This window comes from Sus scrofa, chromosome 15, assembly GCF_000003025.6.
Source record: "Sus scrofa isolate TJ Tabasco breed Duroc chromosome 15, Sscrofa11.1, whole genome shotgun sequence".
Classification (NCBI taxonomy): domain Eukaryota; kingdom Metazoa; phylum Chordata; class Mammalia; order Artiodactyla; family Suidae; genus Sus; species Sus scrofa.
In genome coordinates, this window is record NC_010457.5 from 46,545,914 (window position 1) to 46,561,726 (window position 15,813).

At 41.2% G+C, this 15,813-nt stretch overlaps 2 protein-coding genes across 4 annotated transcripts in view; one reads left to right on the forward strand and one right to left on the reverse strand.

The window, feature by feature from the left end:
- PDLIM3 (PDZ and LIM domain 3) overlaps positions 1-745 on the reverse strand; it is a 30,481-nt gene extending 29,736 nt beyond the window's left edge. Inside the window, exon 1 of one of the 3 annotated variants that reach the window (XM_005671717.3) lies at positions 421-745. In XM_005671717.3, the coding sequence (XP_005671774.1) occupies positions 421-513 (93 nt within the window). In that variant the 5' untranslated portion in view covers positions 514-745. 3 annotated transcript variants of the gene reach the window in all.
- The window catches only part of C15H4orf47 (chromosome 15 open reading frame, human C4orf47), a 141,494-nt gene that overhangs the window by 75,234 nt on the left and 50,447 nt on the right, over positions 1-15,813 (forward strand). The window contains exon 7 of the transcript XR_002338985.1: positions 13,096-13,359. The gene's annotated coding sequence lies outside the window, so the exon portion shown is untranslated. The remainder of the gene's footprint in view (positions 1-13,095; positions 13,360-15,813) is intronic.

A 15,813-nucleotide genomic window follows, 5' to 3' on the forward strand; every position in this document is an offset into this window, starting at 1 on the left:
GCGTTTGTTCTGCTCCAACCACCATGGCTACTGTCAGTTCTCTGTCTCTCTTCCTGGACCCCACCTGGTTTGTTACTGAAAGGAGACCGGGAGTAAAGGACAAAAAGGCAGCGCACCTCACAGCCTAGCCTTCTCTGAGCCCAGAGAAACCACGCTATCAGTTCACCTCTCCTCGGAAAGTTGCTGGGGTCCAAGAGGCTGCAGAGACCATTGCAACTGACTTGGTTAATTCTCAAAGCTGCTCTGCATCTTCCAAACCTTAGTTTGCCAAGATGCTGCCGTCCCTTGGGCTGTGACCCCATCCCGAGGCTGAGGACCCACCTAGAGCACCCCAGTGGCTCACTGGCCACTCTCCTTTCCAGGGGGACCCGCGGCACTCCAGAGTCTCCGACCTGCAGCAAAAGATCGGTAAACACCTACCCTGGTGATGATCAAGGGCTGGTTGAAGTCTATGCCCCCCGAGAGTCTGAAGCCCCAGGGCGCAGGGCCCGGCAGGATCACGTTTTGGGGCATGGTGCACGGCCTTCCTCAGGCGGGGGTGCAGCGAGTGTCCCGGGGCGGGAAAGCCCACTCTGATCCCGGGGCAGTGTCCTCGCGGGACCGCGGCCCAGGAGCTTTATCCCTGCTCCCGAGTGACGTCACCGGCCTCCCCTCCTCCCCTCCCCCTCCCACCAAGGAGAGCTCCAACTTTGGAAGAAAGACGCGCCAGACCCGCGGAGTTTACAGACGCTCACCGGCCGCCGCGGGCGCAGCCTCCCAGACCTCTTGGGCGGCCGCTGGAGGAGGCTTTGGGTTACAATTCTCATTACTCTCTTAAAGAAACACCTGTCCTCCAGTTTATCTTCTGCTTGGAGAGCAGCAGTGAGCTTCATTCGACTGTAAGCCGCAGCTGTTAAGCCACAACCTCTATGTTTTCAACTAAAAAAACCACAAGCATCATCAATGCAAATGGTTATTTTACAATTTTGATTGTGCTAAAGTTTCCTTACTAGTTGTGTAGTCTTGGTTAAATTACTTATCGTCCTTAAGCCTCAGTTTCTCATCTGTAAAATAGGGGTAATGATGGTACATCTGTGGTAGGGTTGATCTGAGAATTAAATGAGCCATCTCTGCACAGTGCCTGGCACAGCAGGAGTGCTCAGCAAATAGCAAGCCTTTCTGCAATTAAGTAATACGGTCAGATATATTCGTAGGTATATGTAATATACATTAATACAAATACATTAAAATTTTATCTTTATTTTTATTTTTAGTTTTTTTAGTTTTTTTTCATTTTTTTATTACTCATGAATTTATCACATCTGTAGTTGTATAATGATCATAACAATCTGATTCCACAGGATTTCCAAAATTTTATTTTTTGTCTTTTTTTTTTTTTTTTGCTATTTCTTTGGGCCACTTCCCGCGGCATATGGAGGTTCCCAGGCTAGGGGTCAAATCGGAGCTTTAGCCGCCAGCCTATGCCAGAGCCACAGCAACACGGGATCCGAGCCGCATCTGCAACCTACACCACAGCTCATGGCAACGCCAGATCGTTAACCCACTGAGCAAGGGCAGGGATCGAACCCGCAACCTCATGGTTCCTAGTCGGATTTGTTAACCACTGCGCCACGACGGGAACTCCCTAAAATTTTATTTTTAAAAATAAAGAAATCTAAAGTGAAAACGTCACACAAAGGTACTCAGTCCAATAAACCATCTGAAAGTATGTATGAGAAGATGATTTGTCAGTATACTCAAAGTATAGTTTAATTTTGTTTGGAGTAATTGTCACTTCCCTCAAATTCAGGCTGTAAACTTATGTTTTTGACACATGAGTGATGAGTATAACAGAAACCTAGGAGTTGAGACTGTCTTGTGTGGCTCCCACAAGAGGTCTAGACAGGATGAAACTGCTTAGAGGAAAAGGAGGGGTTGGGTATTCACTGAGCATCTTCATGGTCCAGGTCCTCTAGTGATTGCATTACCCATGTCATCTTCATCCTCATGGCAAGTCCATCAGTTGCTGTTATTATTTCTTTTTTTTTTTTTTAAATCAAGTAGAGGAAGTAATTTCTTAGAAGTTGAGTTACTTGCATAAGATCATACAGCTAATAAGTGACACAGTTGAGATCACAAACCCAGGTCTGTTTGTCTCCATTGTCTGCCTGGTATAGGTCTGAGGATCGGGAGATTCTGAGGAAGGTCCTGTCATAGCCTCAGAGTGTAATCAAGTACTTCTGGTGTTATTCACCAGTTTGCTCTGATTCCCAAAGAGAGGGGTAAGGATGAGGGAGGAGAAGTGCGAAATGTTTTAAAAACTCAAGAACAAGGATCTTGGACTTCAGGCCTGATATGATAGTGTATCAGTCCAGGAGAGCAGAGCTGCAACATACTTTATTAACAGAGTGCTCTGTTTGGATGTCGTTTAAGACTCATAGAGAAAAGAGATTCAGGAAACTGTAAACAAGGTGGACTAGCCCAGGGATAGTGTGAATTATAAAACTGGGTTGGAACTATGTTGTCTACTGTGGTGGCTTATATAAAAGTCCCAGAGGATAGGTGTTTTCTGTTCCCACATATTTTCCAGTGCCCCACCTATGTTACGTTATCAAGGAAATAATCATATATGTGTTGATTTTTGCCTATTTGGGATGGCTGTTTTTATCACAAAGCACATTTCCTCTGTCAGTCACTGGCTGTGTCTGCATGGTACACACACACACCCCCCGAGAGGTCAATTCAGGAAAAAAAAAAATCAGACAAGTTACTTGGTACTGTGTAAGTGTAACAATCGTTTATACCTTACCTTATGAGCTGGCTTATATAACAAATTGATTATATATTTTTTAACATTTTCTGCCGTTTACCTGTTCGTTTTGGCATCATTTAGATTAAGCAGTATCTATGCAACATAAATTAATACAGTATAATACCTGAAGAGTTCAAAAGAATTTGCAGAGAGCCTGGAAAGCAGGGATGTGAACTAGGTAGTTTCCCTACATCCTGCTATTTACTGAGGTCTCTAGGAAGGTATTCAGAGGTGACTGTCAAGGTGGAGTTGAGAATAACTGTGAGACAGTGTTCTAGGGAAGAAGCAGTGACCCAGTGCTAACTAGTCCTAGAGGTTCCTGCTTTTGGTTTGGGGACTGTCCTAAGAAGGTTTTTTTTTTTTTTTTTTGGATGAGTCTTTCATGTATTTTCTTTTATATATTTCCTCCTTTAAAGGATTAAGTTAAACTATGATTCCATTAGATATTACTTTTGTGGTTATTATTTCAAATCATATTTAGAAAGCCCTTCAACTTTTTCCTTTTAAAGAAGGTTAATGAAATTGTTCATTCTACTCTCATATAACTGGAAAAATTTGTTGATTAAAACAATCATCTCTTCTATTTTAACTCTCAGATCTAGACTTTTAACTTTTTTTTTTAATTGTTTTTTAACCATACCCAGCATATGGAAGTTCTCAGGCTAGGGGTCAAAGTGGAGCGGCAGCTGCCAAGTCCAAGCCCCAGCAATGCCAAATCTGAGCCACATCTTCGACCTTCAAAACAGCTAATGGCAATGCCAGATCCTTTAATCCTTTAACCCCTAGCAAGGCCAGGGATTGAACCCGAGTCCTCATGGATACTGGTCAGGTTCATTTCTGCTGAGCCATATGGGAACTCCAATATAGTTTTAACTTTCGTCTCTTGAATTTGAACTTTTATCTCTTCTGATCCTGTTTTTCTAACCACCTACTGGTACAAATACAGCTCAACCTGTGTAAAACTAAATCCATCCTTTTCTTTAATCACCTTAACCCGAATTCATGGCCACCCTCTTTAGAGGAAGAGTATGTGTTTGTGTAAGTCTGAGATCTCTTAGCCAGTGCACCTTAAGAGAGCCTAGGGGCTTATTATAAGAGAGGCAGATTCCCAGACTCCACTCTCAAGAGATCTAGATTGAGTTGCTGGGGCCAAAATCTGTGTGGTCTGTGGACCGCACATTAAGAAAAAGTAACTCAAATCAACACACAGGATTATAATCTCTTATACTATGTCTTTATGTGTATGGTTCATCCTTATTGGATTATTATTTTTTCTCTATCACATCTCATTCTCTTTCCACATTTTCTGGGAAGACTCCATTGACCACCAGTATCTAAATCAAACTTTTTCTCTACCCAACTCTTATTTCTTGTCAATGTATCTTGAGTTTGAACTTAGCTAGTCTTCAATATAACCAAGCACCTGGTGATGTGGTAGGTGCTGGACTTAAACAAAACGACAAGGCATGGACCTGCATTTTGAGAGGTGTATAATCTTATAAGAATGACTTTGGCACAAGAGCTATTTTTGCCTTTCCAACCAGACAATAGGCTGCTCTAGAGCAGGAGTTGTAGTTCTTTGTGTTGACAACCGCCATCCAGTGATGGGCCCTAAGAAAGTGAGGAGAAGGTCCAAAATTATTGATAGGTAGAAACTGGTTTTGTTCTTGACTGGAGCTGGCTGGATCGGGGAAGCTCATTCTACCTTCTCAATTCTGCCTTCCGCAATAGTCCGACGAAGAGGCACCTTCGTTAACAGTTGCTGTTATACCTATTGTTTACAGTTTCATCTCCCCCAACTTCACCTTGCTGTTGCTGTATCTGCATGTACTTGCTGATTTGGCTGCACAAACCAACTTAGCCAAGAGCCCGGGCAGCCAGCCAGTGTCCCAAGCCCTTCCATGCATTGTATCTGACTTCCTCTTTGGTAAGAGCCCGTGTGATTTTCATGCTTTGGAGGATTTAGGCCCTTGTGAAATCTCTTCTGGGGAATTAGCCACACTGAATTCCATGCTTTGTGTCTGCTCTTTGTGCTGGCAGGAGCCTATATTGTTTCATTCCCACGTCGTCACACTCCTTCGGACCATGCGATGGTTCAGCTCAAGTTCATTTGGTATTCCCCTCTGACATGTCACTGATTTTCCCACTGTTTTTACTGAATTAACTAATAACAATCAAGGGAGTCATTAGTATGCTGGAGACATGAACTGAGGCATTGTGGGCGGAGCAGCAAATAGAGGGGTCTGGCAGGCATCAGCCTCTGTTACTGCTTATGGCTGCCATTTTATTTTATTTTATTTTATTTTATTTATTTTGTCTTTTTGTCTTTTCTAGACATGCACCTGTGGCATATGGAGGTTCCCAGGCTAGGGGTCTAATCAGAGCTGTCGCTGCCGGCCTACGCCAGAGCCACAGCAATGCAGGATCCGAGCCACATCTGCAACCTCCACCACAGCTCATGGCAACGCCAGATGCTTAACCTACTGCGCAAGGCCAGGGATTGAACCTGCAACGTCATGGTTCCTAGTTGGATTCGTTAACCACTGCGCCATGACGTGAACTCCAATTAATTTTTTTTTTTTGGATGCCATTTTAATGTTAGTACCTTTGTAAATTGCAGAGTTGCAGAGAGAGAGAGAGAGAGAGACAGCAAGAGAGGGAGAAAGAGAGAGTTGGTCAGAGGAGGGGAGATTCTAACCTGTTTTCGCATTGAAACAGGCTACCTGGGGCATCTCCGTCCTTACTGGGTGGACTTCAAGCTAAATGAGGGCATGTTTCTTCCTGCCACTAACAGGGTGAGAAAGATGATTCTTTCCTTGTGGACTATTGACCTGTTTCTGTTCTGCGAAAGTGAACTTGACCAGAAGGGCTATTACAGTGTGTCAGGCATAGTGCTAAGCATTTAACATGCTAATTATTTCTAATCTTAAGACAATCCTGCAGAACAGATATTATCATCCTAGGATTTAGGGACTGTGAGAAGATAAGGAATCTGTCAAAGTCTTATACCTGATAAGTGGCAGAGCTGGATTCAAACCTAGATCTGCCCCTTTCTGCCACTTCCTGATGGCACTATTTCACGTTGCGTCTTAATGCACATTCGCTAAGGTTTATTGACTTCAAAGTGCTTCTAACAACTTTTCCAGACTGTTTAGTGCAATGGTTTGAGGTCTTTGAAGAGCTAGAAGCTCTGTCCACAGTGGAGTTTCATTTTCCCTGTGGAACAAGGTAGAGTCACAAGTCGCAGTGGAAAAGGACTCCTCAGGAACTTGAAGTCGATCTCACCCATTGCAGCCTGTTACTGCTATTGTCAGGATCCTAGAAATTCCTGCCTAAATGTGTCCCAGAAAAAACAAAACAAAACAAACCTAATCTTCAGTTGAATGGTGTTTTACTTGGCAGGGTTAACTGCCCTCAGATTCTCTCTAGATGTACCTTCACAATTTAAATGACACTCGCAAGCAATTGGAGGGGCCAGGATGCGTAGCTATAACAGAAATACACCGGAACCCATTCTTCCGTAACAGAGACCATGTGTTTTGGGGCTTTTCTGTTTGGAGTCAGTTTATCACCACTATAAAATCATTTTGGATGAGAACAGAGTGAGTGGAAACCCTGGGGAAATGTACAGGGAGCTCTAGATTTGGATGGCTGAATGCCTGGCTTGGGTTTAGTCAAAAGGTTTGAAGCAAAGCACTCATGCTAGAATTTAATCTATCACAGACGCCTTGGCCATCTCCCTGAGCATTTCCACCTGCTTCACCGCTGGGCTTTATGGCTGGTGTCCTAATAAATAAAACGTGTGTGTTCTGTACTCAACACATCGGTTTAGGCAGGAGAGAAATGTGTTCCATATATAGTCGTCTTAGTGGCCTCTCGTTTTATTTTTTTTTAACTTTTAAGACTTAAGTTGAAAAATGGAGATCATAACTAATGAATAATGACTTTATATAGTCCATGTTTATATTATTTGGAAAATATTATTCTTATTCTAGAATAATGGGCTCAGCCTCCTCTTATGTGGGAGACACATTCTGGAGTGGAGGAAAATTAACCCTTCTGTCTTGTTTTCCCCAGTTTTCTGGTGATACTGGGAAGGAAATGAACATTTTAGGTTCCAAGCCCAGGAAAACCATCAGCAAAGAACATACACTTGCTGCTCCCCTAGACTAGTGAAATCACTGTGTTTTAGACAGAATTGGATGCTCATGGTACAAATTAAAACCGAACTTAGCAAAGGCTCTGGGCTAGGCATTCTGTTAAAATGGTCCATCTCTTAGATCCTGAATTAGAATCTTCTGGACTTTCTCTGATCTATATCATTGGAAGTGCCTTCTTAGTTCCTTCAAGAGGCCCCTTTAATAATTGCCTCTTAAAGGCTGGTGATTCCCAAGCTCATCCTGTGTTCTGGAATCTTCAGTGAGTGGTTTAATTAAAACTTATGGCTTTTTAAAAAATAAAGCCTGTCTCCCCCAATAGAATATATATCACATTATTACTTAAAAAAAAAAGGATGTATGATCTATATATTGAAGTGTCTGTTAACTTTTTTCCCTCAGAGAAACTCAGGCTCAACTTGTCCAAAATGTAAACCTTTAGCTTCTTTCCCCGTCCTCTCATCTGTTCTAGTGAAGTGCATCACTGTGATTGTCATTCAAGGCTCAGACCTGAGTGTGGTCTTCCCCTCTCATCTTCAGCCACTGTGAATAATGACCACAGCCCGAGTCTTGCGGATACATTATACATCAACCAGTTCTTGTTTCCAACCCCTTGACTCCAAGTCTTGCTCCTACAGAGTCTTTCTGGGATGATGAGAAAGCTCTCATTCCTTCCCTCATTCTTGGTTTCACCCCCTCCAGTTCACTCAGCACATTGCTGCCAAGGTGATCCTCTCTAAACTATAAATGGAATCATGTACCGTATCTGCTTCAAGTTCCTCAGGGGCTCCCAGTCACATCCAGGATAAATGCCAGACTCCTTAGTTTGGCCTACAAGGCCCTGAAGCTGTGCCTCAACCAGATGGCTAGTCTTAACTCCCATACTCCTGACCTCCAACCTATAAAACTTCTTGTAGTTAACAGAACTCACTGAGCTGCTTAGTGTTTGTATAAGTTTTTGACAGCAATGCTTCTCTGGCCTGAAATTCATCAGTCCATTCATTGATTAAATAATTTAATAAAAAATGTTTGTTGAACATTTATTCTGTACTAGGCACCATTCCAGTTACTGGGGACACTTGTAGAGAAATTAGAACCTTTGTACAATGTTAGTGGGAATGGAAAACGGTGCTGCCACTATGTAAAAGAGTATAGTGGTTTCTCAAAAAGATTAAACAGAATTACCACAAGATCCAGAAATCCCACTTCTGGGTATATACCCCACAATAATTGAAATCAGGATGTTATAGAGATAAATGTACTTCCATGTTCACAGCAGCATTATTCACAATAGCCAAGATATGGAAACAACCTAGATCCCCACTGGCAGATGAATGGATGAAGAAAATATGGTATAATAACTAAATCACTTTGATGTACAGTAGAAATTATCATATTGTAAATCAACTATACTTCAATGAAACTTTAAAAAATGAAAAAAAGAAAATGTGATATATACATGTAATGAAATATTATTCAACCTTTAAAAATAAGGAAATCCTGCTGTATCTGACAACATGGATGAATCTGGAGGACATTATGTTAAGTGAAATAAGCCAGTCACAGAAGGACAAATACCGCATAATGTCACTTAGTCAAACTCATAGAAACAGAAACAGGGGCCTCAGCATAGGAGAAAATGAGGAACTTCTGTTCAATGGGTATAGTTTTTCAGTTATGTAAGATGAATGAATTCTAGAGATTGGCTGTACAACATTGTGTCTGTAGTTAACAATACTTTACTGTAAGCTTCAAAATTTAAGAGGGTAGATTTCATATTAAATGCTCTTACCACACAAAAAAGTTAACATGAATCCCATGGAAGAGATTGGATCCATAATTCACATGTAATTATTCAGTTTACCAAAGGTGGTCAGCGAGGCCGCTGGAGTTCTTTCATGCTTTTGATAAACTCTCCACCCTGATACTCGGCTGGAGTTTGTAGTCTTCTTTGAAGATTTTCTGAATTCCTACAGTCACAGAGTGATTATCTTCTTGGAGCCAATTGCCTGAAAGTTAACCAGGCATGTCAAGTTGGTGCATGTTTTCCGTTCTCAGGGCAGTGAAAGGTAGCACTGTTCTTGGGACCATCTGTTTTCTTAGAAAATTGAAAGAGGTAGATGGAAATCATGCAGTCCTTTAGGTGTGAAAATGAATGACTTTCAATAGGTCATAGGCTTGGGGGGGTGCATTTTCTACCAACAGTTATGGATATTTTTGCTGTTCTCTATGTAGTTCTCGCTTAGTTTCCCTGCACCTAAGGACCTGCCTGCTTGAGGTGCTTGGCTGGGCTCCTGGCTGTGGTCTGAGGATGTGAATTGAGTTGAAGCCAAACTTGTTATTATGGCAATTGAATCTTTTGATTTGTATTTCCTTAAGTTCCATTCTTCAACTAACAACTTGACTTACCATGGATCACAAACTTCCTGAAAATGAAAGCGTGCAATAATTTAAAAACTATTTTGAGATGTGTCAGATATTGAAAAATGTTAGTTGATTATGTATTTCTTAAGATGGCGTGCTGCCTAAAAATATCAGTGAAATAGTTTGAACATTATGCTAGTCTTCAACTGAAACATAAATAATGAATTGTACATTTACCTGGCAGCATGATATTGAAAAGAAGCCAACACAAAAAGGAAAAAAATTGCATCTGTGGGTATCACAGAGAAACTACTGTAAGGACGGCCTAACATTCATGTACTGCATGTTCATCTATTTTGTGGAAATATCCTCCTTTGTCCTAGAAAAATGCTGTATTCTCTGTCTCACTCTTTCATAGGTTAAATTTAGCCCCTCTCTCTACCTCCCTCAGCTTACAAGTTACTTTTAAATAACACAGAGCCTCACTGGAAGCAAGATATCCTTTTAGCTAAATATTTTTTGAAGGTGGATGAGATGATGATTGACTTGAGAGGTCGGTGGGAGGCTTAGCAGGCATTCCTAGAATTGCAGGCACGTCTGATTTCATTTTGCAAAGCAGTTTAAAATAGAGGGCATGGAATTAGTCTGTCTGGGGGCTTTAATATTGCCTGTTCAACCAGCTGTGATGGGGAGGCCAGACGTGGCAACCAGGGCATCTGGAGCCCTCATCTGGAGTCCTCACAGTATGTCCTCTTATGGGTCTTTCACTAGGGCCCTCAGGTTAGAAAACCTCTCTGTATCCCAGAGTTGTCTAAGAGAGTCTTAAGATCCTTATACTGTGATGTCCAGTTTTGAAATTCAAATTCAACTGATAAGTGAATTGTCAGGAACTGAGAATTTCTTTTCTTTTCCTTTTTTTCTTTTTTGGGCTGCACCTGCAACATATGGAGGTTCCCAGGGTAGGGGTCTAATTGGAGCTGTAGCCGCTGGCCTACACCACAGCTACAGCCACGTCAGATCCAAGCTGCATGGTGACCTACACCGCAGTTCATGGCAACGCTGGATCCTTAACCCACTGAGTGAGGCCAGGGATTGAACCTGCATCCTCATGGATACTAGTCTGGTTCATTAACCACCGAGCCATGACTGGAACTCTGGGAATTTCTTTTCTTGATGTTAAGTTTCTTTACCAACTGATGTAAGGTTTTGATGGGCTCTCTCAGGATCAGGACATAGGTTTTAACTTGTTGAAAGAAGGTTGTGAGGTTACTTTTAGAGACACAACAAAAGAAAACAAAGAAAAACAAAACTACCAAGTAATCAAAATTGAGCTGATAGCCTATGATCTTTGCAGCTCAAGGTTTGTGTTTTTGTTTTTGTCTTAGTTTTTTTTAATGGGAACAGAAAAGAGTTTTATTTGAGCCAAACTGTGGGCTATAATCCCGCAAACGGCCTCTTGGATAACTCTGAGGAATTGTTCCGCAGAAGCATGGTTTTCATCTTTATATTTTGTCAGAACAAAGAATATAAAACAAGTCAGGGATCCATTCCTTCAAGGTTTCAAAAACAAAAACAAAAACAGATCAACATATACACAGCCAGTCAATATGGCCTTGGCACCTGGGAAAGAAGTCTTGTCTTTGAAGGAGTACCAGCATTGGCTTCCAAGGAAGGAACTTTAATAGGGCAATCTTTACTTCTGGACAGTGCACCTTTTTTTTTTTTAACGATTAAAGCAGATATACAGTATTTATATTCGAGAGACCACAAACAGGCTGTTTCAGTTAGCATAAAATTTGAGTTAAATTATGTAAAAGCCAGGATGACTTTCCCCATACCTCAATATGTGAACATTTCTTCCATTAGTATCTAGTTAAAAAAAAAAAAAAAGAGGGATTGCAGTTTAATTTCATGTCCTCTTGTTCAAAGGAAGTCTGTAACAGGATGGTCCAGGATGCCAGAAGAGAAAAATGCACATTCTAAAAGCACTTACGACACATCTGAGTCTGGAGTTGGGATAATGAGGTTTTGTCTTTTAACAATAATGTTTGATAGGCCCGCCTACTGACGTGAAAGTATGAAACAGGATTAAACGATACTAGAAGCAGAGCATCAAAAACAATATTTTATTTTTATGGCCACACCTACAGCATATGGAAGTTCCTGGGCTAAGAATAGAATTGAAACTGACAGTATTAATGGCCCGAACCCAGCTGAACACAGATTGGGACTTGAACCCATGTGCCAGGACTCGAACTCAGCCTAAACCCAGATTGGGACTCGAACCCAAGGTTTTAAATTAGAATCACCCTGTGTCTGGACTCACTGAGGTTCAGGTTCTTCATGTCTCCACGCAGAAGGAATTCAGCGAGAGACAAGGTGATAGGCAAGAAATAGATTTATTAAGATAGGACGCTTGTGAGAGATGCAGTGGGCAGGTACGTAAGCTCTGCCGCAACTCAAGTTTTGAACTTCCAGGCCTGTCTACCACTTGGCATGAATAAAGATAAGTTCATTTCTCATTGTCTCTGAAGTAAATACTCTCAATAAAAGAAACATAAGTTTGCAGCAGGCAGACTCTGGAATTCAAGATTATCTGGGCATGTGTGAAGAAGCTTGTGAGCTGACCAGGTACTAAGTAGATTTTTAAATGAACAGTAGTTACATGAGTAACTTCTTCTGAAGAAATTGATCCCAAGGGGAGAGAGGATAAGAGGTTGGAACAAGTCCATGGTGCAAATCCAAGGTGAGGGGTGGGAGTTTGGATGGGGGGAGCACATTGCAGACTTGTTGTACCCAATAGTTATCATTCCAGATCAGCTGTATCAATGTGTTTCAAAGCCCTAAGGCAAGAAGTTATAAGGATGAGAAAGAGTGGTTTTATGAAAATATCAATGTGGTTTAAGCACACATACTGCCAGTTACACTAGTACCAGCAAAATGGTGGCATTAGAGGGCAACTTTCTTAGCCAGCAGCACACTCAACACTGGGCATGGTTAGCTTCCTGGGCTTGGTGGATCAGAACATAAGGGGACATTAGCAACCCTATCATTACCCCTGGGAAGGAGCATGTTGCAGACTTTATTGCTCACTCTTCTTGGAACTGTTATTGCAACCAGTGACTTCAGTGAGCATAGGCAGGAGTGATGGCAGCTTCTCTGGGCATTGGTGATTTCGACTTCATCATGTTTCTTTGGCCTAGTTGCCATTTTTGGTGTAAACAGTTCTAGCACCAGACCATGAAAGACAGCATCATGGAGTACATGTGATGTACGCCTGGGAAGAACAGAGAAGTTGGAATTACAGACTTGTGGGGGCAAAGCCAGTGTTGGAGCCTTCTGCTATTGATTGTGACCTTCTTTTTATCCCAGGTTAAAGCAACCCACGAATGTGATTTGATCAGTTTGGGCTGGATAATCAGCTTACATTTTGATGTTTTAAAATTTTAGGCATTTAGGGGGAACCAATGAATAACTGAGAAAGGAGAGTAGTAAAGCATTTTTTTCTATTTTCTTTCCATCTTCCTTCTATTTATATTCAAAATATTTAAAATTTCCTTAATTTCAAGATTTCCATCTTAATTTTGTGTTAAAATAAGCTTTTGTAAAAGCAAATATTACATTTATATTCTTTTCACAAATGTAAAAAGAATATAAACGAGGATGAGTTTTATTCAAGCCCTATAGGCCAGAGCCAACTAGATAGGGCCTTTAAAAATACATTATGGCAGTTACTCTGGAAATGAAACATCATTGTTTTCCATTCTCTCATTTTCTCCTCAGTGGCTCAGCTCCATATTGATTGTTAGAATCAAGCGTCATCTCTGAGTTTGGCAAACAGCTGCCCTAACTTGGTTCAGGACTAAAGCCTATTCTGGCAAAGAAGATGGATCTGCTCATTCCAGATGAGAAGATTTGGATGGAAATGGTATGGCCATCTGCCAGAGCTTCAGGGATCAGAGGGAAGGCTGCAGTACACGTACACTGTGAGCTGGACCCAGGAGTGTGGATGAAACCTATAGACTCAGGAGCCTGTGTGCTAAAGGAGTAAGTGAGCTCTCTAGCCAGCAAAATCCAATCATGGAACAATTAGTCTTGTATCTAGGCATATTGCATCATATCCCCTGAATATACTTACCTGTGGTAAAGCTCAGTTATACTTCGGTTCTCTTAGCAGAAGATAATTAGCCTGGTACCTTATAAAATTCCCTATCTGTATATCATGCTTAATGATAATAAGAGAAATAATTTATTATTCCTATAAGAATATTTTAGATAATATTGTGTTAGATTAGCCATTAAGTAACCATTCTGAATCTGCCAGCTTCTTGCTTATTCATTTCTTTAATAAACTTCTATGTGTCATTGAGTAATGACAGATAAAAATGGACAAGAAATGACATTCCTTAACCTTGAGAAGACAAGATATGCTCATATAAAATAACTTGAGGATATAGAGTTCCCATTGTGGCTCAGTGGAAGTGAATCTGACGGGTATCCATGAGGGCGCAAGTTCGATCCCTGGTCTCCCTCAGTGGTTAAAGATCCAGTGTTGCCATGAGCTGAGGTGTAGGTCACAGATGTGGCTCAGATACAGTGTTGGTATGGCTTTGGCGTATGTAGGCCAGCAGCTGTACTCCAGTTAACCTCTAACCTGGGAACTTTCATATGCTGTGGTATAGCCCTAAAAAAGCAATAAAAAAAGAAAGCTAAAATTAAAGATCTAAGAGTTAAAATAGCTTCATTTTGACCCCTAGCCTGGGAACCTCCATATGCCACTGGTGTAGCTTCCCCCCTCCAAAAAAAGACAAAAAAATAACTCAAATAATACAGGGGTTGGATGAGCGTTAGAGGTTTCAAAAGTTAAAGACAATGCTGAAAAGAATCAGGGAAGTATACCTGAATGTTTTGCACATCATGAGGAAAATGGTTTTTGAGTTTTTTTTTTTAAGGCCACACCTGCAGCATATGGAAGTTTCCAGGCTAGGAGTCAAATCAGAGCTATAGCTACAGGCCTACAGCACAGCTCATGGCAATGCCAGATGCCCCAGCCACTGAGTGAGGCCAGGGATCGAACTGGAATCCTCGTGGATACTAGTCAGGTTCATTTCTGCTGTGCCACAATGGGACATGTATGAGGAAAATGTTTAATCTTAGTTGTGAGAGAAGAGAGGATTTGGCTTTGCAGGCTAGTAAACATTAGCAAAACTATGTAGGTGGAAAACAGCATCTTGTATGATTTAAGGTCAAAGGAAAGACAGTGGGGAGCTTGGATGATGGTTGGAATGGTGGGGGGAAGACTGAGTATTGAAGAGACCAGGGTAAAATTTTTCTTCTTAAGGTTACTGGAAAGAAAAATTGGATAGGATGGTGGATTCCTCTGATGGAGGTTCTTAAAGTCTGGGAAGGGCCTTTCGATTATCATTCATTTATTCACTTATTGTTCATTTATTTAGCAAATGTTTATGTGTTAGGCATTGGACTAGACATTGGAAATGAACAGACCCATTGCTTGCTCTAAGGAATTCACATTAGGGAAAAGTGGCACATAAACAGTCATCACAACATAATAACAGTTTTAAAGAGGCCTGTAGGAAATAGCCTAGTAACAATGCAGAAAGATTCATTTTGCCTGGAATAGAGGCCGGACTGAAAAATCTTGGGGAAAACATATGTTCTTAAGCAGATGGAGCTGGTGAAAAAAATCTTAAGCAGATGAAACTGATGAATTAGGTTGTAGAAGGTGTTGCAGAACGGTGGGGACACAATGAGAGTGGAGTATATGCTGTAACCTAAATTCCAGTGGGTGCCAGCAACAGGGGAGAACAGGTGAAGTACCTTAAAGATGCACACAGTGGACCTAGGTTTGGGCTGCTGGGAAGAGGCAGTGACACAGAGAAGTTTGGTGCTTCCAGTTAGAAACTGCTGCTGTTTTAAGCAGAGATGAATTCCTGGCATCAATGCAAGTAGCAACATGCTGTGTGGGGTGGCTGTTGGACTGTAACCTGAGATCCCATTCATGGAGACAATGATCTTGGTCATTTTCTTTGCTGGTCCTCCAGTACTTCTGGCGTGCGTGCGTGCGTGCGTGCGTGTGTGTCTCATCTGTGATATTTCACTCCTTTCCCCCTCCTTGAATGCCCTTGTTCTTCTGGAGAAATCTTATTCCTCTTTCAAATGTCACTTCTCTGACATCCCAAAGAATTCTCATTCCTATAGGTAAATACATCTATTTTGTATATTGCTCTACTTCGGCACTTACATCTTATTATACCTAGTCTTTTACATGTGAATCTTCATGGTAGATTGTTCATTCTTTAAGGCCAGAGATTGTGTCTTATTTATAACAAAAGCGGGATTGAGCCTAGTCTTTTTTTTTTTTTTTTTTTTTTCACTTTCGTTTGAAATTTTATTTTCTTTTTTCTGGTAGGTTTTGTGTTTGCCTTTTTTTTTTTATTAGAGTATAGTTGATTTACAGTATTGTGTCAATTTCTGCTATAC